At 53.2% G+C, this 26296-nt stretch overlaps 1 protein-coding gene across 1 annotated transcript in view; it reads left to right on the top strand.

Annotated features, from left to right (window-relative positions):
- PLXND1 (plexin D1) overlaps positions 1 to 26296 on the top strand; it is a 74403-nt gene that overhangs the window by 35436 nt on the left and 12671 nt on the right. Inside the window, exons 11-26 of the mRNA XM_065687730.1 lie at positions 273 to 366; positions 2568 to 2731; positions 4391 to 4542; positions 4804 to 4903; positions 7457 to 7596; positions 8101 to 8268; positions 10443 to 10533; positions 10656 to 10931; positions 11846 to 11995; positions 15002 to 15116; positions 16172 to 16279; positions 16937 to 17049; positions 18220 to 18327; positions 19420 to 19550; positions 19968 to 20166; positions 25447 to 25593. Of these exons, the coding sequence (XP_065543802.1) occupies positions 273 to 366; positions 2568 to 2731; positions 4391 to 4542; positions 4804 to 4903; positions 7457 to 7596; positions 8101 to 8268; positions 10443 to 10533; positions 10656 to 10931; positions 11846 to 11995; positions 15002 to 15116; positions 16172 to 16279; positions 16937 to 17049; positions 18220 to 18327; positions 19420 to 19550; positions 19968 to 20166; positions 25447 to 25593 (2256 nt within the window). The remainder of the gene's footprint in view (positions 1 to 272; positions 367 to 2567; positions 2732 to 4390; positions 4543 to 4803; positions 4904 to 7456; positions 7597 to 8100; positions 8269 to 10442; positions 10534 to 10655; positions 10932 to 11845; positions 11996 to 15001; positions 15117 to 16171; positions 16280 to 16936; positions 17050 to 18219; positions 18328 to 19419; positions 19551 to 19967; positions 20167 to 25446; positions 25594 to 26296) is intronic.

Consider the following 26296-nt stretch of genomic DNA (forward strand, 5'->3'; position numbering starts at 1 on the left):
CTTTCCTGTCCGTTCCTACTCAAAACAGCAGCAAGCCTGGGCTCTGCTCCCTGCGGTGTGTGCTGTGCCCAGCGCCCTTCACTGGGACCTCAGCAGAAGCATTAAACCAGAGAACAGCCTCCCCTCTGGTTTTGCTGAAGATGAGACCCTCCTGTACTGAGCAGCAGTGGTCAGAGGAGCCTCATGAGGAATGTTAATCCATACAGTGTGCACACGGAGCCTCCCATTTTACTAGATTTCCTCAGCAGTTGTTGTTCTTTTCCTATGTGCAGCTCCACACACCAGAAAAAAGCCATCTCTTCCCAGTGAACCTGCAGCTGAAGGATAGACCGGACAGATTCATCGACAGTCCAGAGACGATGACAGGTCTGAGTTGAAACTATTTTTACTCTGCTCTCATCTGGGCGGCTTGAACGACTCTGGAATCCTGGCAAAGTTTATGGGTTCGGGAGAGAGCCTGTGGCTCAGCTGGCACAGCTCAGTTCTTCCTGTGCCCAGAGATCAGATGGGCACCCCTGGACACCCAGGTGAAGCTCAGCCCATCCTCGAGCACAGGCAGTTGAGCTGGAGCTCTGGGACACAGGGAGGTGTGCGAGTCCCCAGCATGGAGAGAAGTTCCTCCCAGAGGACACAGGCAGGGATGGGGGAGGCTTTGCCTGGAGCGTGGCAGCAAGGCTCAGCCTTTTCTCTGTTCCTCCTGTGCTGAGAAGGACGCAGCCACTGAGCACAGCTCACCCCTGGCCAGCGCTTGTGCAGCAGCCGCCTCCCTCCCCGGCCCAAGGCAGGGAGTCCAACCCAGCTGGGCGGTGTTGGTGTCACACCGTAACTGGGTGCTCATGGTGACGCACCAAGCTGGGTGCCATGGCTGGGGGCAGCAGCTTGGGGTCTTTTCCCTCTCAGGAGAGTCAGTGACTGCAGCAGAAGGAACTGATTTACCCTAGGTGCAAATGTGAACTGGCTGCCCAAGGGAAGCTTTTCTTCGGAGGACAGCAGAAATAAATAGGGAGACATTAACACCATCCGCCACTGACCCAGGATAAAAAGGTTTCTCCATAGTAAATCCCAGTGTATAAAGGAGGCTTATCTCGCAGAGCATTCCACATTGATGAAATAGCCTCTGAAATGCCAGCATGGGCAGGCTTCAGACGTGACTTCCTTGCAGAAGGAAGAGGGTATCCGTATTTGTGAGATCCAGAGGTAACCCCGGGGCGAGGGGTGGGAGATCGGAGCAGAGCCCGTTGTGATGTGCGAGAGCCTCAGTTCTTGGCGTGGGTGGTGCTGGAAGCAGGAACAGCAGCGGAAGGCGTGCAGCAGGACCCCCCTCCTCCTGCGTGGAGAAGGAACTCGCTTACACAGGCTCTGTTTGCATCAGTCTGAATTTGCCAGAATATTTGGAGATCCCGTGGGACCGTTGCACGGCTCCGGCTCCTCCTCGCCTTGATCAGATTGGTGAGAGTGAAACAGAGAGGCTGTCTCGTGAGCAGAGAGAGAGATCTGCTGGGCCCGTTGTAAATGTGTGCATCGTTCCTACTTCACTAGTGGAATTACTGTTATTAGTGTTTATTGCTTCAACATTTATTAGCATTTATTGCAGCCTGTGTTCTGGTAGCCCACTGAGAGAACCCCAGCTCGTTGCTGTGGGGTGGAAAACCAACCAGTGCAACTCATTGGGTGGACTCGAGGCAAGGTGAAAGAAATAAACTCATTTTTTGTGGAGACTGGGAGAGTCCCTCGGTGCCGGTGACGTTTCATTAGCACAAGCACAGGCGGGCTGCTGAGGGCTGAGGGTTCATTAGTGGCTTATGAAGCATCTTGAGATCCTTCCTTGAACAGAAGTGCAAAATGGGGCTGTTTTTTGTGTTATGTTCTCCTGCAAAGTCTCCTCTGGGTAGCCGGGTGTGAAAACAACGTTTCCGGAGTGTTTCTGGCTGTTTATCTCAGCGGATGCCCACACTCCAGCGGCAGAAGTCTTTAGGCTGGAGAGGAAACGTAACCTCGGGCACCAGCTAATGAAGAGGTGAAAGCCACGTAGGAAAAAGATATGGAAGCTGAGCTGAGCAGATCTGAAGGGAGAAGTCAATGAAAGGGGCCCGTGGTCACCAGGGGGAAGGGAAGGAACTGTAAACACTGTACAAAGCACTGCAGCCATCCAATTTCTGTCAGAGCGTGGAAGCAATGTGATTGCTTTGCTAACAGGATGGAGCCAGCTTTGCCAAGCAGTTTCCCATGTGGATGCTGAGAGTTGGAAACATGTAGCATAAATTGACAAAAGGTTCCGAGTTTGGGTGTTGTTTGTTTTTCAAGGGGAAGAAAAAGGAAAAGAAAGTGCTAAATTATATTGCAGTGAGAACAAGCACCCAGTCCTTCTGGGAAATCTTCAGGATGGCAGCCAAGAGCTGCCTCATCTCGCTGTATGTGCAAGCTGCTCTGGAGTACACTGGATTTCAGATGTTACTTGGGTTAATATAGCTGGGGGGGGACGTAGTAGGGGGTATGTTTGCCTGCCTCAAGCTAAGCAAAGCCTCAGGCCCAGGAGCTGACTCTTACTGTTGTCTCTGGTGGTTTAGTGGAGGTGTACAACTGCGCGACCGGCAGCGGCGACTGTTCCCAGTGCCTGGGGAGGGAGGACCTGGGGCACCGCTGCGTCTGGAGCGAGAGCAGCTCCAGCTGCCGCCTGCAGAGCGAGAGCCCCCAGCCCTCAGACACCTGCCCTGCTCCGGAGATTAAGAAGGTGAGAGCTGGATGGGATGTGGAGGGCACGAGGCGGGTGTGCAGGGGATGGCAGCGGCTGTGCTGGCCCCTGGGGCAGGGGAGGGACCGCGCTTTGTTCCTGGTGCTGGACGGGGTCAAGACCAACACTGAATTACTCACTCAGTTTCTATGCCGTTGAGTCACCCAGTGCCAAGGACTTCTTGCTGGTGACAAGATCCAATCTTCATCATGTTAGGGGGAAAAACAGCAGCACAGTTGCAATGTCCCAGAGTTCCTCGGGGTTGGTAAAAGCAAGAGTGATTTGTAGGGCTGGTGAAGGATTCTTGCCAGGATCAGCATTTAATGGAGCATAGCTGAAACGTGAACATAAGCGCTATCTCCAGGCACGTTGCTGTGCACTTCTGCCGAGATGAAGAGTGGCAGAGGGACTTTTTGCATTATCATTTTGAAATGAGTTTTATTTAAATTGTAGTTGAATGAGCAGTTGGTGGGGGCATTTGGACCCGGGGTACTGCTTAGAGGTATGGAATGAGCCAACACATTTGTTCCTGACAAGCAGCAAAGAAAGCATATAGAGCAAATCTTAAAATGAGCTTGTTAGGAAAGGAGAAGCTGGAGAGTCAAAATCGCTAATGTGAACATCAAAATGGGCAAGGATATGGGATTCCTGTGCTTAGGGAGGTGTGTGGGGATAGCTGCTCAAAACCTGTCTCTCCCCTCTCCTCATGGCAGGAGGGGCCTGTCCTGCCCCAGCGTGCACCAAGTGTTATCAGGGCTTCCCCAGAAAATAATGGAAGGAAACCAGGGTTCAGGTGGCAGAGGGCCATGGGACTCTGCCGCTGTTTCCTTAGCAAACAGCAGCTGGGAAATCCAAACCCTCCGGAGTCACGCAAGCAGAGGGGCCCTCGTAGAGCCCTCCTGGAGGGGGCAATGCAGTGGTTGAAGGAGGGCACGAGCCTGGTGGTGGGTCCGGAGCAGCCCTGGCCGGCTGCTGCAGTAAAGCATTGTGCTGGCTTTGTGTGCCTGTGCCTTTACGAACGGATCAGACGTTTCGGAGTTGGAGGAGTTTGTCTCACCCACTGAGCAATGCAGTTACGCTGCCCGATGATGCCCCCGGTGTGCTGGAGCAGCATCACGCCAGCACTGTCCCCTCGCAGCGGTGGGGTGAAACACCGGTGGTGTAGGAGACGGATGGGGGACAACCTTCTCCTACAGTGGTGGGCTTGTCCCGAACCCATGGGGTCTGCAGTGCTGGTGGCTTGGCCATGTCCCATGCATCAGGACACTTTTTTGTCTTATTCTTGCCCTGAAGGGTCCTGCTCTGTTCAGGACAATCCCTAGAAATGTGATGGCAGGACTCTTCCGCACTAGCATCCCTCCTGGGTTTGGTTCTGCCCCAACTCCATTCCAAGCTGTGGTGTGGAAGGAGTGATGTTTCACCCCAGATGTGCCTGCAGCTGGAGCAAGCCCTGACCGAACCCAGCGCACAAGTGCGATGGCTCCTTGTTGGCAAAGCTGCAGCAAGGGGAGCATGGTGCTGGGTGTGCTGGGGGGAGCAGGAGCATGAGGAGCAATTCTGTCTTCTTCGTGGGGGTCGATGGGACGTGGGCACGGGCACAGGGGTGAAGGCAAGAAGCTTCCTGGTGGTTCTCCTCCGACCTGTGCCTTGGTGCCGCAGATCGAGCCCCTGCGCGGGCCGCTGGAGGGGGGCACGCTGCTGACCATCCGCGGGAGGAACCTGGGCCGGCGCTTCAGCGACGTCGTGGGCGCCGTGCGGATCGGCAGCGTGCCGTGCGCGCCGCTGCCCGCCAGATACATCGTGTCCGAGGCGTGAGTGTCGGGGCAGCTGCGGGGCCCCTGTCCCCTTCATATCCCCTGCCCGTGCTGTCCGGCCCCATCGCTCGCCCCGCTCCTGCCTGGGTGCTGCACCCTGGGCGGGATGGGGATGGGGACGGGGACCTGCCCTGGGTGGGATGCAGTGCCCTGGACCAGGCTTGGTGTGTGGGGCAGCCCCTGTGCCAGGGGCAGCCCCTGTGCCAGCAGCAGCACTGCCAGCAGCAGCACTGCCAGCCTCCCCTTCCCCATCTGCAGGATTGTGTGCCAGACCGGAGAGGCGCAAGAGGCATTTTCGGATGTGGTGACAGTGAACGTGAGCCGGGAGGGGAGGTCCAGGGAGCGGTACTCCTACGTGGTGAGTAGCTGCCTCCTGGGGGGTTCTTTGGTGGTTCCTGCACCCCTTAAAACAAGCCTGCAGCCCCTGCCCCCAGCTGGCTTTGAAGGAAGATCTACGACAAACACTGGGGTCCTCGAGGAGCAGTGGACGCGTCTCCTCACCCGTGGTTACCTGGGCGAGGTCTGGCACATCCAGGCAGGACTGCAGCCGTGGTGTCGTCAGGCACAACCTCAGCCGCATTTTAGCTCCTGCAGAGGTTTCTCCCTCGTCCTGGCTGTATCGCTCTCTCTCCTGCTATTGAAAGGAGATAATTTTTCTTCCTCGTCCTTTGCTGAAGTGCCATTACAACCTGTGAGATTTTTTAAGGCTTGCAAAGTCTCCTTGTGCTGTGTAAGTTAAGTTACATACCATGGACCCACACTGGGACTCCTGCTATTTAGAACTGATTTATTTTGCTGTAGAGGTTGTCTTATTTTTTGCATGCATTCCCAGCATTTGCAGACATCCGTGTTCACATCCAAAGTGTCTCAGTGACCCAGCAGTCTGGAGCAAGGTGCCGGAGGGTACAGCCCAGGATGGACCTTGGCTTTGGGGTCTCTGGTGCGTTGTCACAAGGGTGTGTGCTGACTGGGCACATCACTTGTTCCCGGGAGATTGTCTGGTTGATAAAGAGGAGAAAGGCTCCAAGAGTGGCAAAGGGCTGGGCGCTCCTTCACGGGCTTTCTCCATGCAAGGAAAAGCCCTTTCAGGAAGCACCTGTAGAAGCAGCAGTGATAAGCAAAGCAACAGGAGCAAAAGCCAGGTCTGAACTCAAACTGGGTCTGTGACAGCCCTGTGCTGCAGCTCCTGGCAGGCTAAAGGAGAAGGCTGTCCTCCTGGGAGTGAGGAGCCAGTTTCTGCTGGGGGGGGACACAGCACAAAGCTGACTTGTGCCTGCGTATCCCAGCAAAGCTTGGAGAGGAGGTGGGAGAGCGCCCTGCTTTGTGCGCATGATGCGTAGCTGGGGGGTGTGCCGCACCAGAAGTGGCCCCCACCCCCTTTACAAACTAAGCAACGCGCTTTAGTTCTCTTGATTCTCCTCTCACATACGATGGCATTAAGATGGAGCAGACTATGTCATGCAAGGCTGGTCTTGCTGACACCTGAGCACTGATAGCAATTTATCTGATTTAAAAGACTTTTAGAAGTGCCCTTCCAAAGAAGGTTCTTTGTAAAATACCAAATATTGCCTGTGTGCTACAGCTTTCAAGGTCACCATTAGATATATCTAGAGGACAGAATTCAGCTGTAATTCTATTGAGGAGGAGAGGGAAACGTGATCAACAGACCTCTCCAGAACATTATAGCAGGCTATGGATGAGCTGAATCGGCCAAAGTGGCACTGGAGGCAGTCGGTGCTGGCAGTGCTCAGAGTGCAGCAGCCCTGGCTCTTGCCAAAGAGAAGAGCTGAAGGGCTTTGGGGAACACAAATAAGCCTCTCTGCTGTTGTTGTAAGTTCACATTTGAATGCACAGGTTAGGGGCCAAGGGCAGGAGACAGCTGCCTGCAGGCACGCAGAAACACAAATTGACAAAATGAATCCTGTGGAAACGGGTAATGATCAGAAACAGCTGAGGAAATGGCTGTAGAGGAGTAAAGGGGCCTGAGTGTAGGACAAGGGCAAGGGCAGCTCTTAATAAGGATGTCTGTGCCTGGGTCTGACGGGAAAGGGCATCGGCACCAGGTGGAGTGGAGCAGCTCATCCCTCAGAACGCCGCTGCAGTTTCGCTCCGTGGCTGCAGCGAGGAGGAGGGGAGCAGCTCCCGCTGGCCCCAGCCTGTGCCTTGCAGTGCTGAACAGGGAATTACCAACGGCCTTATGGAAGGGCCTTGGTGTAAGTGTGGGCTCTGCCCTCGGTGCCCAGCAGACCCTCCTGGGGCGCGCGATGGATCTGCCGCAAGCGCTCAGCCCTGCAGTAGTGATCAAAGCCCCCAGCTCATGAATCTCGGGAAGATTTGCGGAGGCTGCGGACGCAGATAACACACGTGCTGATTTCTGCTGAAAATGTGAGAGGCGAACTTCCTGTCACCTCCAGAGATTCAGATCTGAAGCTTCCCTAAGGGGGAGTTTGATATTCAATTACGTAGAGCCAGGCGGCTGTCCTCACAGACCTCAAGGCCACCACCCAGCGGGGCTTTAGCATTATCTTCATGTTCAGGAAGAAATGGACCTGGAAGGGCAGAGATGGTGGGAGCTGCGATGAGTGAGAAATTTCCTTTTCTGAGCTGTCGCCATCTCTGGACCTTCTGTTGGAAATCTCGAGGGACTGGGGTCCAGGTGGGCTCATGTCCCATTTATTGCCACTATTTAGGGACCACAGAGAGTCACAGAGGTTTACATGATCTCACTCCTCAGCACTTGTACTTCTCCCCTTGTTCCGAAGCCCTGGCAGTGAAAGCTTTTGCTGTGCTGCTGTATTAGAGCCTGACAGTACTGGATACTTAAATTTACTGAAGCAATTCCCATGTGCAGGGTGCAGTATCCAGCTGTGAATTTGCCAGGCCAGAAATCAGATGTCCCCTTTGTTTTCAGCTTCCTGTGGTGCAATCTATAGCTCCCCTCAATGGCCCGAAGGCAGGAGGAACCAGAGTGACCATCAGAGGCAGCAGGCTGGATGTCGGCTCCGAGCTCCGTGTCCTGGTCAATACCTCCAGGCAGTGCACTGACCTCAGGTGGGACTGGGTCTGGGGGCTGGCGCTGACCTAGTGACAAGAGCCAAGTGTTAGGAGGGGTGGCATTGTCCCCAAGGAGGTCAGGAATAGCTGGAGGGTTGGTGGGGATGCAAGGGAACCACTGCGTGCTGCTGCTAAGCCTTGGAGCCAGTGCATCATCCCCAGCAGCCCTCTTGGCTGCTGCCTCCATTTCCAGCACCAGTCAGGCTGGTGTTCCCGGAGCGGTGCAGAAAACTCTCCTCCTGTATGTTCCTCTCTTGTCAGTGGTTAGAATTAGGAGTGTGCTGTTTCCCTCTGGCTGGATGGGAGCTCAGTCTGGCAGCCTGAGGTGATAAAGGCTGAGATCGCCTGTAGTTAACAGCGATTGGCATGTGACTGGGAACTCCTTCCTGCCCCTGTCTGCCACCTGCCTTGCTCCTGAGGGGGTGCTCAGGTCCACGGGGCCAGGCTCTTGTGCTCTGCCTGCCCTGGCTCCTTGCAGCTTACCTGGCTTTCCTGATGCAGCCGCAACGCCAGCACCATCACCTGCACCATGCCCTCTGCGGAGCTCACCGCGGCCGTGCGAGTCTGCGTTCGGTTCGAGAACAAGTCTTGTGCCAGCTACAACATCACCTTCAAGTATGAGAAGAACCCGATTATATCAGACATCAACCCCAAGAAGAGCCAGATCAGGTAAGGTGCCTCCCCAGCAGGCAGCCGAGCTGCCAGGACTTGAGCTTTCCTTTGTGACCTTTGTTGAGATCAGCCCCTTCATTTTTGCTGACTGAAAAGTGAACAGGGCTCTCCCATCAAAGCCTGGACCTAACTGGAGTCTGGTGTAGGCTGGTGCAGGCAGCGCAGGCTTGCCCTGCCTGTGCTTCAAGCCATCCAGATGCAGAGTAGATCCTGACCAAACCCCATGTCAGGAGACCCTGAAGCACAATCAGGAGGCAGGGTATAATACTGGGGCCCCTGCCACACTGTTGTAGCATCCTGACTTCCATCTCAGAGCTGGCACATAATCTGCATCTACCTGCAAAAGAGAGGGTCAGCTCCAGGCTGGCTGGAGAGGGTCCTGTAGGCAGAAAGGGACTTTCTCAGCCCTTGTACCAGTTTGTACCTTGGAGATAGGTATGAAAGGACACCACAGCGTGCTCTCGATGTGCTTCAGTGTGCCTCAGCAGGAGTAGAAGAGATCTCACACACCAGGACCCTCCGTAGCTCATTTTAGTGCATTTAGGACATGGTAACTGCACCATGCACAACTGGTGGGTGCTTTATGGGGGTTCAGGTGGGGCTGTATGAGACCCTGAGTTTTCTTCTTGGCAGTAAAACTGTTGGAGGATAAGCTGAGATTTGTAATTTTGGATTTCAGCTTTCCCCGGTCACGGTATTTCATTTTCAAAGCGTGTTGCTTTTAATTTCATGTCTCCCTGTGGAGCTCTCAGGCTCTTGTTCCTTTGGGCACCGTGGTGAAATCCCACCTTCCTTGGCTGTGCAGCCTGGGAAACCCAGGGCTGACCAAGAAACCCGAGAGCCCAGTGTCCAAGCCTGCAGGACCACGGTGAAAGCAGCGCTCTTGTGACTCTGATGGTCTGATCCCCTTGGAGCAAAGCCGTGTCTCGGCATTCCCAAGTGCAGGCCAAAGATATGGGCTGTGGGAAAGTTAATGACAAGGCACAGCAGTGACTCAGCCAACCTCAGCTCCTCGCAGGCTTGCGAACTGCGCTGAGTGGTGGGAGCGGTATCTGAACACAGAGACAGTGGAAGAATGTCAGTGCCCACATTCACAAAGGAAACCACCAGGGTATTTCTCTGTCACCTTGGTTTGCTTTCTTAGTATTTACAGCAAAATTGCATTCCACTGGGAGCATGACAGCAGTCTCCCTCATCAGACTACTTGGTGGCTTGTGTAGCCAGACTGCTCTGGTGCCTTGCTGGGCTGTTGAGCATGAGGGGTCATTAACTTGTGTAAAAATGTAGCTAGATCTGATTTATCTTGCCATGCTGCTAAAATAACCCATGTAAGCAAAGTTTAAAACAGAAGTTGTGAACTAGTCTGCAGATGTGACAGGCCCTTAATTAGAAACTCAGATCGTAAATGCGCAGTAATACCCCCAGATTTCAGAGAACATTGGGCCCAGAGTCACTGCGTCTGGAGCGGTCCTCAGGTAACAGCATTTGTAAGTCCTGACTTCCGTGACCGATGCTCTGAATAGATCAGATGTGATGTGAAGGAAGGAGAAGGTAAACCCCGGCTGTAGTTTCTGCTGTCCAGGGCAGAAATGCAGTGCCAGTTCTCCATCCCTTGCCCTGCCTAGCGGAGCATCAGGGTCCTCTCATCGCTGTCATTAATTGACTGCACATTGAGAGGCCCATGTTTCCCATTCCCCAGGCAGCAGATCCTAAACACAGAACAACTTCACTTTCTGATCTAACTCAGAAGTGTCTGGGAGATGCAGGACCCCTGTCAGCCTTCAAGGGGGCTCTTCCCTCCCCAGGATTTACAGTTCCCTGCAGGTCGCTGTGGGGACCATGAGGGAATATCTCCCAGCCCTTGCTTTGAGGGGCTGGAGGTTCACCTCTTACACCATCGGTGGCCTGGGCAACCTGCTGTGTACACGGGCAGGCAGAGGCTGGCTGCTCCTCTGGGGAGTGGGAGTGAGGGGGCAGCTTTCTGCTGCTGGAAGAGGTCCCCAATTTCTACCGTAGCAGCCACTGCTCCTCCTTCCTTCCCTGTCTTGGCAGCAGTGTGGGTGCTTGCTGTGAGTAGGAAGAAGACTCTGGTAGCAGGGAGCCCCAGCCACTGCACCTCGCTGCTGGGTTGTCTCTGCAGTGACCCCCTCTTTATTCCCTTCTCCTCAAAGCGGGGGCAGGATCATCACCCTGGAAGGAAGAGGCTTTGAACTGGTCCAGAACGTGTCCATGGTGGTCCGAGGCATTGGCAGAGAGCCAACGGTGGGTGTCCCCCCTGGTACTGCCCAGTAACCGGGATGTGAAGCTGAGGCCTCAGCGCCTGCTACAGACTGGGCTGGGGGCAGACGCCGGGGTCTGACGTGTGTGCTCTCTCCTGCTGTCAGAGCTGCAAGGTTCACACCGACACCATCGTCACCTGCCCCTCTCCTGCTGCCTCCAACATCACTGTGGGGAGCAAGCCTGCACCCGTCGATTTCTATCTCAATGGTCGCCTCTACACAGATGACCGTCCAGCTCTGGATGAGGAGATGTACCCTGAGGAGGCCTTGCACATCAGCAAGTTCAGCCTGGAGTACTATGCTGACCCCCAGTTCTTCACAGCCAAGAAGGAGAAGTGGATCAAGCACCATCCTGGCGAGCCCTTAACCCTGGTTATACATGTGAGAGCATGGCATTAACAGCTCTGCTTCTTTCGGGGTGTTGCATGCTCCCCACTGGGAAGCTCTTCAGTCGCAAGCTCCAGCACCGTGACTGTCCACACAGGCAGGAGAGAGACGGGGGATGGATGAGGATGGGAGAGGCAGGAAGGATGCAGGGGCTGGCAGCTCTTGCTCAGTCCGCTGCACCTGCATCTCTTCACCAGGAGACACAGCCTGACCTGAGGATGCCCTTTGAGGCATGGTGGCAGAGCGCTGCCTTTGGAGGATGTAGTAGCAAGAAGCTAAATAAAATACTGGATATATGAAAGAGAATGGTAATGCACTGGCCTGAAATCAGGCAGGTGCTCCAGAGGGTCCTGACAATAGGTATTTATTCTTGCAGAAACAGGTCATGCATTCTTCTCTTTTGGCTACTGAATTCAGCTGAGTTAACAAGGAAGTCAGGGTACAGCAATTGAGTGGCTTGGACAATGTGCAACAGTAATTCAAAGGCCATTGTTCACTGCAGGATATCCTCACTGCTTGCAACGTGCTTCAGAAGCTCACTCCCCCGTTCTCAGGCTCTGCAGACACATCCCCTGGCTATCTCCTCTGTACATCCTTCCCTTCTCCCAGGTGGGCGCTTAGGTCCTTATCTTCGGTGCACAGCAGAGTAGATCAAAAGCAGGTTCTTCCAGGTTCCATGAGGGGCTTGCTCGTCCTGTGCCCCATGCTGAGTGGGGAATGGAAACAGGAAAATGGGGAATGGCCCAGTTCTGGGTTTCCTGTGGAGGGCTGGAAAAATGTCCTTGGTGATGGAGAGTCCTCCAAGGTCTCAAAACCAGCAGGGAATACAGAAAGTAAGGCAGGAAAATCCATTGCAATTGTGACTGCTGCTCTAAAGACTGACATCCTGGTTCTGTTTTTGTCATTAGAAAGAGCCTGACAGCCTGGGCCTGGAAAGCAACGAGTACCAAGTGAAGATTGGCCTTATCTCGTGTGAGATCCAGATCGTTTCAGACAAAGTCATCCACTGCTCTGTCAATGAGTCACTGAGCACCTCGGACAGGCAGCTCCCGGTGACGGTGAGTCCCGGAGCCTCCGTGCTCTGGGCACAGGCACAGGGGTCCCTGTGCAAACCTGGCACGGGAGGTGGACAGAGCACCTCGGCCGGCGGCTCGCTGCCGGGATGCAGGAGCAGTCGGTGCTGAGGCTGCCCCGGGCCATGGAGAAGGGCTGCCCACTGCGCACCGTGGGCACCGGCGGCTGCCGGTGGGGAGCTGGGCTGTGAGCTGGGGGATTTTGTCAGCCCTTGTGTAAGGTGCTGTGAGCTCTGGGCTCGTGAGGGTTCGTCACTTGCTGTAATTGTGTTTCTGCCCCTCATGAGACACGTTTGGGGATATCCATGCAGCTTTCCTCCAGCTGGCCTCCTGTGGCCAGCACAGGGGCTACAAGGGGATGTGAGGGTCCACCCTCACCAACCTGCAGTGAGCCGCTGGAGATGGGTCCCTGCGTGTGGCTGGGGAGGGCAGGAGCAGTGCACAGGGCTGGAAGGCTTCATGTTGCTTCCTAGGGACTGCCATTTGTCACCGTGGAGTATTTGGTGTTCAGGGCTCTTGTTCCTCTTTGTGTCTGCAGAATCCACAACACTTTGTTAGTGTCCTTTCCATGGAGGGCTGGACTTACCTGCTCTTCTTGCCCTCAGTTTCCCTCATGTCATCTGCAGCCCACTGCCACACAGGGATGTGATTTTGCCTCTTCATATCTGGAGAGAAAATGCCTTCACCTCCATGGTCTGAGACCTCGCACCCCCCCTCCGTGTTTAACTGTGAATGGGTGGGAGCCGGCGGCATGGCAGGAGGGAGGAGGAGGAGGAGGAAGGCTGTGAGGCAGTTGCAGAAGCTGCGGGCTTGTGCTGCCTGGAAGAATGGCATGAAATGCACCACCAGTTCACTGACAGGCTCGTCCAGTTTACTGATTACAAGCCGTGGTGTATGAAATTCTGTTGAAACTGGGAACATGGAAATGCAGAAGTAGCAGAATTTCCCAAGTCATTTTAATGGAAATTTTAAATAGGGTAATTTTGTTTTTAGTTAGAACTGAGAAACAGGAAAATCCCTTTGGGGAAGAAAAGGAATTTATGAGTTCGCTAATCTTGGTTTGACATAAAACATTCCAGGCAATGCACTAGTAGGTCCTTAGGAAGTAGGAGAATGATACCCAGTCCTAACGTATCACGTAGCTATTAAGAGTGTACCAGCAGTGAGAGTGCAGCTGAACAATCAACTCCTATTCACGTCTGTGCACATGTATCGGACCTTCATACATGGTTGGAGTTATCTCCTGCTCGCCCCTTCACAGCAACAGCTGCCTTTATAACACTTGTAGCAGCTTTGATTGCACAGCACAGTGGTCCCTACCTGACCTGCAGCCAGGGCAGCAGCCGGGGCCGCTGATGCAAATTATCCTGGGGAGCTGAGATGCCTGTTGCTGTGACTGCCCAGTCTGCTCTTGTTTAAACGGTAGAGCTCCCTTCTGCAGTGGTCAGAACACGGGAAAACAGCCCTGGAAAATGTGTCCCAATGTTGATCTGAATTCTGATTTTGGGTATGGCAGTTCTGTGAAGGTCCATGTTAGCAAGTTGTACAGGGCAGTAGGATCTGTCTGCAGAGAAAAGGAGCTGGTGATAAGGATAGGGCTCCTGAGCCCCCCTGTGTTTTGGAGATCACTTTCAAGCAGCTCTTTCGGGAGCGCAGTAGGTGACCTGGAGCTTAGTTTTGGTCTGGGTTTGCTGGAGGCACCACCCCAGAAACCATCAGTGCCAGAGCCCATGTGGAGCTGGTACAAGGGCACGTTGGGGCTTGGAGCCGGGGGAGCCAGGCCATGTGGCCAGCGCTGGTGGCTGGAGGTGCTGAAGGTTCCCCTGACTCCGGGTGCTGGCAGCTGGCGCTGCCCACATGGGGCTTTCCTTCCTCTCTTGCCCATGGAGGCAGCAGCTCTGGGCAGAGCTCCAGCCTTGTCTGGGTGTCTTTGGCTGACAGCACTGGTGCCCTCACCAGCACTCCCGAGAGCAAGGGCTGGGATTTCCCTGCGGGTATGGAGCTGTGTGCTACACAGTGCCTGACGCGTGCATGTGGTGGGAAGAGCTTTGTCCCAGCTGCTGAGAGCTGACTTTAATGACGGTGCACCTTTCCTGGAGGTGCTCCATGACACCGATGTAACCATAAGGTGATTCCACCTCTTCCTGACCTCATTTCAGTTCAGGGTTTTTTGGGGGTTTTATTTGGTGGGTTTTTTTATTTTCCTCAAGTTTTTCTTGCTTCTCATTCCTTGAGAGAAGTGAAACTCGCATTTCCGGAAGCAAAAGACTTGCATGGTCATGAGTTCTCCTTATCAGATGATGCTGTTGCACCCTTTCATCCCAGGGATCTAAAGAGCCATTTATAAACAGCACCAAATAAACTCAGCAGCCTGCCTGTGGTGTGCGTTGGCCTCCTCCCTTCTGCTGATCAGGAGACCGAAGGACTGAGCTCAAGTGGTTTGTGTTTGGTGTCACAAGAAGCATGGGTTGGGAGCAGAGCCAGCACTTCTGACACCCAGTCCACTGCTTTAGCCACACGATCGTTGCTCGTCTCTGGTCCCATTATTTTTTTTTCTCTTACTTGATTTCAAAAGTAAGACTTAAAAAAACCCCAACCCAGACTTTCCCGTACTTGTATTTCAAAGACCTGAAAGTTTCTTTTCCTTCCTTCTCCTGAGTGGCAGCAGTTCTGGTTTTGGAGGAGATCAAAGGCCTTTCAGAGGCGTAACGAAGTCAGATGGTTAGTGCAAGTGGTTTTCTAGTAAAAGTGGTCTAGGCAGCACTCCATGGTACGGTGAGATCTCTAAGAAAAGGTTGTCTTGTGTCCTGGGGTGGGTTCGGTGGGGCTCTGACATGGGTCCCTCTGGTGGCCTTAGGATAGGCAAAGGTCTGCTGAGTGCTGCCCCGTGGTCCCTGCTTGCTCAACCTCTGAGCTGCTTGGCAACGTGCTACTCAGCTCCTGCTTTTCCTCCCTCCCTCCTTCCCTCTCTCCCTCCCTCTCCCTCTCTAGATCCAAGTTGGAAAGTTCAACTACACAATTGCAATGCTGCACCTTGGGGGAGGAGAGACCGCAATCATCGTCTCCATTGTCATCTGCAGCATCTTGCTGGTTCTCTCTGTTGTAGGTAAGGGAACAAAACAATGAGTTTCTAGGCTGTGCTGGAGTTTTTTCTCTTTGCATGTAGAGGGGTGAAGATGGCTCACTCACATGTTAGGAAACCTGAGTGCTGCAGTTGTGCAGCATCTGAAACTGGTCTGGGTGCAAGCATCACTCTTCTTTGTATGGATCAAGCCAGTACCCAGCATCAAAGCTTCCTGCAGCATGGAGCATTTGCTGGCTGAAGCCATAGCTCAACTCTGTTACTTGAGCCTGTGATATTTATGAGCTTACCCTTTTCCCCCAAACACTTAGTAGCTATGATAATACAAAATGGAGTGTGAGAAACTGGTCTTGGACTCATACTGACATGAGCAGGGCTTACTCACAGGCATGACTGTCCCAGACCATCTCAAAGGTCCACCTAGCCCAAGGTCCTGTCATCACCAACGGCCAGCGACAGGCACCTGGCAAAGAGGATGAAAAACAGAGTGAGCATCCCTAGCTGCAGACCTGGAGCAGACACAAGACTTCGCCCAGCTCACTAGGACCTGTGCAACACACCTGTGTCCTCTGGCTCGGGCAGCTCCGTCCTGTGCCCAGGAAACCCTGTGCAGCAGAAACCTGCCAGCTCACAGCAAATGAGGTGTTTTTAATAGGATTTAGTTTATTTTTAATAAAGGTTCTAATGCACACTGTTTATTAAATGCACCACCCGTCATTAGAAACATATTTCTGGTGGCACGGGAAGCCTGTTAGACATGAACACTGTCATACAGGTGGTAAACATCTTAAAATCTGTATTCATTAATCAGCTGTATCACATTAATATACAGTTGAGCTGAATGCAGACAGCCCAGACCTAAACTGAAGATGACAGTTACAGCACGATCACGAAATTCCAGCTGGTTTTACTTATTTACAGATAATCGACCGCTGCCTGATCAGATACCAGTCTTGTAGGTGTTCAGCCGACACTGGGTTTAGCTTTCTGCACCCATGTCAGCAGAGGACCGCTCTGATCTTAGCTGCAGCTGCTCCTAAGCCGTACTCCAACAGGCTTGTTCCCTTCCTCTTTTCCAGCTCTCTTTGTGTTTTGCACAAAGAGCCGCAGAGCCGAGCGCTACTGGCAGAAAACCCTGCTCCAGATGGAGGAGATGGAGTCACAGATCCGGGAGGAAATCCGCAAAGGTAAGTCACCATACTGGGTGGCAAGGAGGAGCCAGAACTGGGAGGGAGACGTCAGAATAGCAGCTTGAAGCTGTTCACCTTCTACTCATGGAAGTTTATAGAATTATTTATAGGAGAATTTCTGCCATTAACTTTGAGCTTCGTCAGGGTTTGTGAATGAGGCTCGGAGGCTCGGAGGCTGGAAGCGTGGCTCTGCTGCTGTCTTGATGCCTGACTTGGGCAAGCAGGGTTAATGGGCCTTGGCCATGTCAGAGGGTTGCTTGAAGGCCACACTAATTGGTGTGCTCTATGGTTGGGTGCAATAGAAATCGCAGCGAGCTGCTGCTAGAGCAGTGGGAGAAGCCACGCAGCATCTGCCTCTGTCCCTGTGGTATGTGGCTGCAGTGCAGGCTGGGGTCCTGCAGGACCAGGAACGGGGCTGTGCTCCTGCAGGCAGGGCTGGCATTCCGTCTGTCAGTGCTGCGGGACGTGCTGTGGAGTGCGGATGGTTAAACCCTGATACTGATCTGCTCGCTGACAAAACCTGCAGCAGCCCACTCTGGGGAAAGGCTGGAGGAGGCAGAGCTGAGATGTGCCATGTATCTCGGTGCCAGCCTGCTGCTGCCTCAGCTGTTGGCGTTTCGGAGCTCTCACCATCTGCGGGTCTCTTTGTGTAAGGTTTTGCGGAGCTGCAGACAGACATGACAGACCTGACCAAGGAGTTAAACCGCAGCCAGGGGATCCCGTTCCTGGAGTACAAGCACTTTGTCACCCGGACATTCTTCCCCAAAGTAAGGCAGTACTGGGTTTCACTGGCACCTGATCACTCGCAGGTCCTTCCTAACCAGATCAGGGCTCTGCTTCCATTCTGCTATAGGGTTATTACTGTGTAACAAAATAATTCCACTGTTGTATATTTAGTTGTCACGTATTTCAGCCTCAGTTAGCATCAAAAGTGGAGCCACAGCCCCTGGGTGTGATGCTCGCACACGGCAGGAGGCTTTTGGTGGCTCTGGCTCACCCACTGAATGGACACCCTCTGTGACATGAGCAGAAAGGACTGGGGACTCCCCCTTGTCCCCAGGGGCTCCAGTGTCACCCCACTCTGTTCGGCTGAGGCTGAATGGTGCATCTGCCATCGGCATTCGGGGAGAAGGGGCTGTTTGTTCCCTGCAGTGTGCCACCGAGCATTCCCAGCTGCTCTGCCGGTCCTCAGGGGCTCATTGAATGCCCCGTCTCCCCCTTCTTCTCCTCTCTGTCAAAGGCTGGGTGCCTGGTGCTCCCAGTAGACGCCCCATGGGCGCCCAGTCCCAGTCTGTCTACCCGGAATCCTCCTCTGGGGCTGCACCAGACGCGCCGGTGCCGTAATTCCTGTCACAGGCTGCTTGGCTGCGTCGCTGCGCGCCCTTAACAGCGGCTGTATTTCACCCCCGAGGCAGTTGCATTTCAGTGGTGAGGAGTGAGATGATGATTTATGACTGCAGAGTGTTTCATTAGGAGTTATTACTCAGGTTTTTCAGTTATCCAATCTCTACATATCTGCACACTGGAGCCTTGAAGACTCAGGCTGTTATACGAATGTTAGAGATTTATACATTTTCCCCATCTGTTTCAAAAGTTACATATGTTAAAACACCCAGTACTGCTCTATTTTAACTTAAGTCTTCTATAATGCTTTCTCTTCTGGGGTTTTTCTAGCTGTCAAATTAGTCTATTTGCAGTCTCCCTACCGTAACAGCCTTGTGTCTGCGCACACATCTGCCTCCCCCCACTCTTGTGGTGTTTGCTCATTCAAGAGGCTCTTGCAAAGTGTTCAAAGGCTTTGTAAACCCTACCAGTGCAGAATGGGCAGTCCTCAGTCCCAATTACATGTCTCTGTCTTGTTCCCTTGTGGTGCACGGCAAGCGAGGACGTCCCCGCCCGGGTGCAGAGCCCTCCCCTAACGCTGTGCTTGGTTGCAGTGTTCCTCACTCTACGAGGAGTGCTACATCCTGCCATCCCAGCAGCTCAGCTCCCAGGTGGGCTCCCAGGTCCAGGAAACTCACCCGCTCCTGGTGGGGGAATGGAAAGTGAGTAACCCACTAACAGAACAAATGCTTTCGAGTGGTTGCCGACTGTAGTTGCGTGTGTTGACAATGCTGGGTATCTTCTTGTGGTGCATGGGGGATGCTTGATCACTCAAAACAATTAACACATACCAGCATCGGATCAGCTTTGGCTGTTTGGAGAAGGCGTCTCTGTGGATGTGCTCTTGCATGAAGGAGCGTTGTCCTGAGATCCTCCGCAGCTCTGCTGTGGTCTTTTCTCCCTGGGTGTATTGTACTGTGTGCCACCTCAGTCCCAGGCACAGTTCATAGTAAATGAGATTCCTCCCAAGCAGTACTTGGTAAAAGCTGCTGTTGTCCCAGAGCTTGGTTTCATGCGGACAAGAAATAGGAATTGAAGGATCAGAGGCTGGAAGGGAAATCTGCTTAAATCAGCCCCAAGTAGATGAGGTTGCTGAGGGCCTTGTCCAGCTGTGTCAGTGTGGTCAAGTATGGAAGTTCCAGAGCCTTTTGGGGTCCTGTTCCAGGGTCCAACCACCTTAAAGTTGAAAACTTCCTTCCTTATATTTAATCAGTGTTCGATGTCCCATCTGCTGTCCCTTCCCTCTCGTCCTAGCCCTGTGCCAGCAGAGAAGAGTCTGGCTCTGTCTTCTCTGCCCTCCTACGGGGCAGCTGAAGACTGCGGTAAGATCTCCCATTAGAACTTTTCCTGAAGGCTCACCAAGCCCAGCCCTCTCCACCTCTCCTTGTACACCCAGTAATCCTTCTAGCAGCCCCCAGCTGCACTTGCTCCACTTTACCAACATCCTTGTAGTAGGGAGCCCAGAACTGGCCACGGTTCTCCAGGTAGCCTCCCAAGTGCTGAGCAGAGAGGAATGGACACTGCCACCGGCAAAGCCCCTGAGCAAGCTGCTTCTCGTACAGCTGTGTATCACACACAGTTGTGCCCTCTGCAGGAAAGCAAGCTGCTGGCATGTGCCAAGCAGAGGGAGTAAGAGGTCTTCAGCTCAGCACCTCCGCCTTCAGCAGGGACATCCTTGCAGCCAGGATGGATAAAAGCTGGAGGAAAACAACAGCCAGGGGTTTTCTCACTCTGCTTTCTCATTTTTTCTTTAGATCCCTGAAAACTGCAGACCCAATATGGAAGAAGGAATCTCGCTGTTCTCCACCTTACTCAACAACAAGCACTTCCTCATTGTGTTTGTCCATGCTCTTGAGCAACAGAAGGACTTTGCTGTTAGAGACAGGTATGAGCTTCAGAACAAAAGACCTGGCAGCCGGAGGAAACTGATTTATGCCTAACCTGTGAGCAATCCAGCCCATGGCTGGAGCGTGCACTTCAGCTGAAGGTTGAGCCACACTTGCCTCCCACGTTTCCATTAGAAACGGATGGCCATAAACCTCGGTTATCCTGAAAAGCACCAAAAGGTACAATGAGCAACTCGCTCAGGAAGGTATCCCTAAACACTTGGTTTACCAGTAAAAGGGTGGGAGCTGATCCAAGGTCCTGCAGCACTGAAAGAGGGTTTGAAGTTTTGACACCATTGAGAAGGTTGACGAAAATTGCCTGGAATACTGCCTTTGTGGTTTGGGTTCTTTTAAGGCAGTCAGCAGTTTGATCTTGTTGGATTGGTGCTTGAGGCATGCACATTTCTGTGTTTTAGATGTAACCTGGCCTCCCTGCTTACTATTGCGTTGCATGGGAAACTGGAGTATTACACCAGCATCATGAAGGACCTCTTGGTGGATCTAATAGATGCTTCAGCTTCCAAAAACCCCAAGCTGATGCTGAGGAGAACGGAATCTGTGGTGGAGAAGATGCTCACCAACTGGATGTCCATCTGCATGTACAGCTATCTCAGAGTAAGAGATCCAGATCACTGCTGCTGTGGGTGCGAGCTCAGCACTGTATGCAGTGGTAGTGAGGGATGCGTGGGGCAGCTGAGGACCTAAAGCCCTCAAGTGGCAAACACTGCCACTTGCATGGTCATTAGTGGCCGACAAACCAGTGTATTGAAAGGTTCAAGTGTGGAAAAGCAACTTTAAGTTCAGTTGCTTCTCCCCTTCTGCCTGGGGATTCGGTGAGACCAGACTTTGCGGTGGCCTTTGCCCAGGCCAGAGCACGAAGCAACATTTTCGCCATGCTTGAGAAGAGAGCCGTAGGGAGTTGAAAAGTAACCAGAATGGGATGAGGTTTTGGAAACCGTTCCAGTTATTTGTTGTTTGCTTTGCCCAGCTCCCGCAGCCATGCTGCTGGCTGCCAGCCCATTCAGCACTGTCAGGAGGGATGGTGGTGCCGCGGCTGGCGCTGCTCCATGCCGGTGCCCATTGGTATATGGGGCTTCTCATGCAGGAGATGTCCTGGTGTTCCACACCAAGCAGGCAGATCTTAGCAGGAGAAGGGGGATGTCTGTCCCAGAAGCTTGACTGTCTTCTGATGGTAACAAAAAGGAATATATTTGGCATCTCGGAGCACATCAACAGTCCATCTGCTCAGTGCTTTATCTCCGATGCCTGCCAGTTCTGGTTGGAATTTCCCAGAAGAATTGAGCAATAACTTAATTGATTCCGTGGCAGTTAATTGGAGGACACCCCATTATACCCACAGGGGAGAGCGCCGAAAAAGCCTTTGAAAAATCTCTTTTCCCAAAGTGTTTGCTATAGCCACAGAAGCAATACTGCATTGTCCTCGTACATATCATAATGTCTTCTGATCCCAGCTGATGATCACTTTCTGTCCTAAAGCCCGTGGTTTTGTCGTTCATAATCTTTCGTTTTAGCTCACATAATTAGCCAGAATAATGAAAGAAAAGATACAAGAGCAAATGAGGGTGGCTGTGCCGATGCAGCACGGCCCAGCCAGCAAGAGCAGAAAAGAGTGAATTAGTGAGGGGGTTTTAATCTTCAGTTTTTCTGCCTGTAGTTAAACCACTGGAGAAAAAAAAAGTGCTGATCTCTCCTTCTGGAGAGTGGAGACCACATGTGAGGTATCTGATCCAGCTCCAGTGTGTGCTAAAAATGGACATTGTGCAAGAAGGCTTTCTCAGGGAAAAGGAAAGACAGAAAAAAGAGGAAAAAGTCGAGTCCTGTCACGTGTGCCTGAGGCTTGGGCACGCAGTGCAGCTCGGTCCTGGTGAGGAGCAATGGGCACTCTGTGCATCTGAGAGGTGGTGAGGAGCAATGGGCATGCTGTGCAGCTTGGTCCTGGTGAGGAGCAATGGGCCTCTGTGCATCTGAGAGGTGGTGAGGAGCAATGGGCATGCTGTGCAGCTTGGTCCTGGTGAGGAGCAATGGGCCTCTGTGCATCTGAGAGGTGGTGAGGAGCAATGGGCATGCTGTGCAGCTCGGTCCTGGTGAGGAGCAATGGGCCTCTGTGCATCTGAGAGGTGGTGAGGAGCAATGGGCATGCTGTGCAGCTCGGTCCTGGTGAGGAGCAATGGGCACGGTGCACAGTTCAGAGGTGGTGAGGAGCTCCAGCCTCCCCGGACACCTCCTTGTACCTGGATGGTTTCAGCTCAGGGCTGTGATTTAAATACGAGCAATAGTCAAATGCCTCCCATGTGCCTTGCGTTCCTCTGGATCAAACTCTGTTGCCTTCAGAGAGGCCTTTCTTGGTTAGAAAGAAAGGCTGCCCGCCTGCCTGTAGCACTGGCCTGTCAGCCGTGTGACAATGGGCCTGGTTTTCATTCCTGAATTATCCCCATTAATCACAACCTCTATTTGAAACAGCTGCTGCAAAGGTCCCTGCCATTGTGCAGTGGAAAAATTCCAAGTGCTTGTATTTTCCCTTGTAAGTCAACGCTACATGCTCAAAACATTTGTTTCGTATTAATGCTCTGCCTAACAGTCCGTCCATTTGTGTTTCGGGGAGAATGATTTGAAGGAGCTGTCTTCAGCTGGGAAGGAGTTGCAGGCCACAGCCACTCATGGTCTGAACATGTGGAGGGCACCTGAAGGCGATGGAGTCACCACTCTGACAGAGAGCTTTGGCTCAGTGCAGGCAGGAGATGTGATGAAGACCTAGCAGGAGGCTGCTTGGGCTGGAGTCAGAGGAAACTTGCAGCCTCTGCACAGTCGATGCAGACCCCTGCTTCTGTAGAAGTGAGGGAGAATTGTGGATGAAACCGTCCATGCCTCTGCTTGCTGCTACAGCTTTGGGGGAAAATGCTGGAAGAAAAAGCCTTCCCCGTGAGACACTGTGATACCCCTGTGCCTGGCTCCTGACAGGATCAGGGGACTGGGAACTGAAGGAAAATTAACGTTCTGGAATTCAGGTCTGGGTCCAAGCTTCCCAAAGTTTTGCATGTGGGATGGAGCTGAGGCTGGGTTCTTCACAGAATGCAAATAGATAATAACCCCCAAATTAGCAGGCACTCGGGATAAGCAGCTGTTCTCTGTGCTTTTCCCACCCCAGCCTCACCAAGGCACTTTGGAAATGGCTGTGATGTGTTCCTGGGAGGACATCTCTAATGACTTGTCAGCCTCGTTAACAGGGCAGCAAGATGTGAATCCAGCCTGGGCTCGAAACTCTTTTTTTTCCCAAGCATATAAAACCCAAGCCCTCCCACGCTCATGTGCGTGAAACAGTTCAAGTGATGCCAGCCTGAACTGTGCTTCCCATTACTGCAGTTATTTCAGTGCCCTGGGTAGCTTTAAGAGCCCATAAGAGTTCAGTCAGAAATGAAAATGAAGTCTCATTAAAATACATTCACAATAGGAGGAAAAAAGGCCCCAGACTGTGTTTTTTTAAGTACTTTTTTGTCCTGAATCAGCACTGATCTCTTCAAGTTAAACTTCCTTTCTCCCATCCAGCCAAATCCAAAGACAGTTTTGATTTGTTTCCAGATGAGTTTTCCGAACAATGCTGGAGGTTTCCAAGTTTGCCATTTTATCTCTAGTCCCTGCCTGCCAGCCCTTCTTTCCCCTCTCTGAAATCTGCTGTCTGATTAGCACTGGTGCACGTTTCCATAACATCCCACAGTTCCTGAGCCTGAAAGCCAAAACCCCAAGCACAAATAGGATCTCGCCAGCCGAGCGCTGGCGTTTTCCGCCCGGCCAGGCTGGGGCTGCTCCTGCTCCCGCACGTTGCGTGTGCCCCGTCCCGCACAGCTCTACCCGACCGGAGCAGCCTGAGCTGGGTTCAAGCCATGAAGAGCTCCTGTATCAGCAGGACGATGTTTTTGGAGGCAGCCGCGTAGCTGTTGGCAGCCCCCTCACATCTCTCTGTGGCCGGAGCTGCGGCCGGGGCTGGAGCGTCCCACGCTGGGACAGGGCAGGCTCCAAAACCCGGCGCTCAGTTCAGTCTTCGGTTCGTCCCTGCTGCCTGCTGCACACATGGACAGAAGCAGCGTTCCTGCTGGTAGCAGGGTCATCCCTGGGGTCTGTCAGCACTCTGTGTAGGGTCAGCTTGGCAGGGCTCCCCACTCACGCTATGGGGAAGGCAGGTACTGCAGCCTGAGGATGTCCCCTTGGGGATACTGGTGTCATCATCTCCTTGCTTGTTATCCCATGGCTTTCTGTCAGAAACCAACTCTTCTGTGTGTCTCCTGACACTTTCTCCCCTCCTTATCTCCTCCTCATCCCCGTGACTTCACATCTTTCTTTGCTCTCTGGAAGCCATGCCTTCCTCCATTTCCAGACTGGCAGCTCTGCTGCAGCACCCATTTCATGCTGTGTGCTCAGGGGCATTGCAAGAAGCCATTAAACCCCAAGGAACTTCCCTGTGGTCATGAAAGAAGTTGTTCTCAGAAAACAAAGCGGGTGCCCCATTGGCACAGATGGTGTGTGCCCACCTACCACACTGCCAGGGGCTTACTGCGCTGAATGCAGCCACATCCAAATTGACATCCAACTAATTGCTTTAGCAATTATAGGGCAATTAAAATAAAAGAATCACTGTCTTAATTAAGAAGCAGATTGAACAGGATTTAGCAGCTCCTAGCTGAGAAATACCCCAGTCAGCCGATATCTGTTGTTGTGTGTAGGATTTCAGATGGCAGCAATGCTTGTGCAGGGTGTGAGATGCTCAGAAAGTACATAAATGTGCAATAATTTGCACTTGCCTCTTCGGAAGGGAATTGCACATGAACACTGGGCAAAATGGGATGTACTCCAGTACCAAAAGGTTTCTTAAGAAAATACCTTATGTTTTACTTGCACATCAGCACAGCAGACAGAAGTGGATCAGGAATCTGGCATGAAACCATGCATCTGAACCACATCGCAAATAGCTGGTCCCTGTTCTGGCTTTGTTTTCCTTGCAGCAGTGTCACAGTTCACCTCTCTCCTGTAAGATGAAGTTTGATGAATGTAAGGAGTTAAATGGTGTGTTTGCTTGCTGTCGCATGGGAACAGCCTGTTGACCCTGATCCTTTCTGCCTTGCTGTGATCGGGGCTCTGCTGTGGTATGAGAAGTATGAACACCAGTTCCCAGGGCCACAGGCACACGCAGTGGGCTCACTTCCATGGATTTCAGTGGCAGAGCAGGGAGTGCAAAGAGGGGTTCTGCTGATATCTCCATGACAAAGCTGAGCACCCGAGGATTTTGTGCATATCAGCCCCATCCTTGTCCTGCTGAGTGCAGTACCTTGTGCAGTCTGTGTCCTGTCAGATTGCAGGAAACATCCCTGTACCAGCCTGTGCCAGATTCTCCCTGAGGTTCCTGTGCAATTTCTATGTAAATTCATGCACATTTGTGTTTGCTGAGCACCGTGCATGCACATCCTCACTGCACACAGCTACAGACGTGCCCCCTCCTGAGCCGTACCAAGCACTCTGCCCATGAGGCAGCGGGTGCTAACCCACTGCCCTGTGGGCTGAGCCGCAGCAGTTGGATGGGGCATGTTGATGTGACAGTCACAGTTCACCCTCCTGAACAGCCTGTGGCTGTCATCAGCTCTTGTCTCCTCTTCCCCATCAGTTCCGCCACGTTGCCACAAGCCTGAAAACCTCTGAGCAGCCTCAGAAAGATGCTGGGGGGAGCTGAGGGGCTGATGGGTTCCCAGTGCCTGGGCTGGACCGGTCCTATCCCCAGCACACGGAGGCACTGTCGGTGTCCGTGCACAGCCTGTCCCTGCCACTCTGCCGGGAGGAATCACCACCACCAGCTCCGTTTGCTCACTGAGTCTTCTCTCCTTCCCCCAGGAGACAGTCGGCGAGCCCTTCTTCCTGCTGATCTGTGCGATCAAACAGCAGATTAACAAAGGCTCCATCGACGCCATTACAGGGAAGGCGAGGTACACCCTGAACGAGGAGTGGCTCCTGAGGGAGAACATCGAGGCAAAGCCGAGGGTGAGTTGCTAGACCTGGCTCTGATGGGGGCAATTGTGCATGAGGCCGGCGTGGTACCCGTGCAGGTGTGATAGACACATAAATCATATCCCTGCCCAGCGCCCTGCCACCGCCTGAGTGCACGACTGCAGAACAAGGCTCGTGACTGCGTTTTCGTGTCTGTCCCCCAGTGGGTCACGGACGTGTCTCAGACACGAGGTGGAGGGAGGTGACAGAATTTGTTCTGCCGTATTCAGAGTTAAAGCAGCAGGTTTATCGGTCCTGGCAAAAAGCATCCTCGCTAGCAGTGGGGAAGTGCTGGCTGCAGACCTGGCTGCCGGGCTGAGGGCTCTGCCCAGGTCACAGGAGCGGTGCTGAGAGTAGCTCTGCAGAATGTCTCCTGCGGGACCAGGGCAGCCAGGGCTGTGCATGTGGAGGGCCCAGGTCCCTCCTGTGCCTGACACCGGGATTGCGTTCACCACTCAAGGACGGCGCAGGGTTCCTCCCAGGGAAGCAGAGGACGCCCAGGGTGAAGCCTGGCAGCGGCAGGGGAGGTGTCAGTGTCAGCCCCCGTGTCCTGGCTCTGGGCCGGCAGCCCCGGGGGTGTAACTCAGCCTCTCTGGAGGGTGAAGCCTGGGTGGTGGCATTTGTTCAGCCATTCCAGCAGCGCGGGGCATGGGGGGAGCTGCGCGGGCGTCCTCAGGACCCGGCAGACCCGGGCAGG

This window comes from Lathamus discolor, chromosome 7, assembly GCF_037157495.1.
Source record: "Lathamus discolor isolate bLatDis1 chromosome 7, bLatDis1.hap1, whole genome shotgun sequence".
In the NCBI taxonomy this organism is placed as follows: Eukaryota; Metazoa; Chordata; class Aves; order Psittaciformes; family Psittacidae; genus Lathamus; species Lathamus discolor.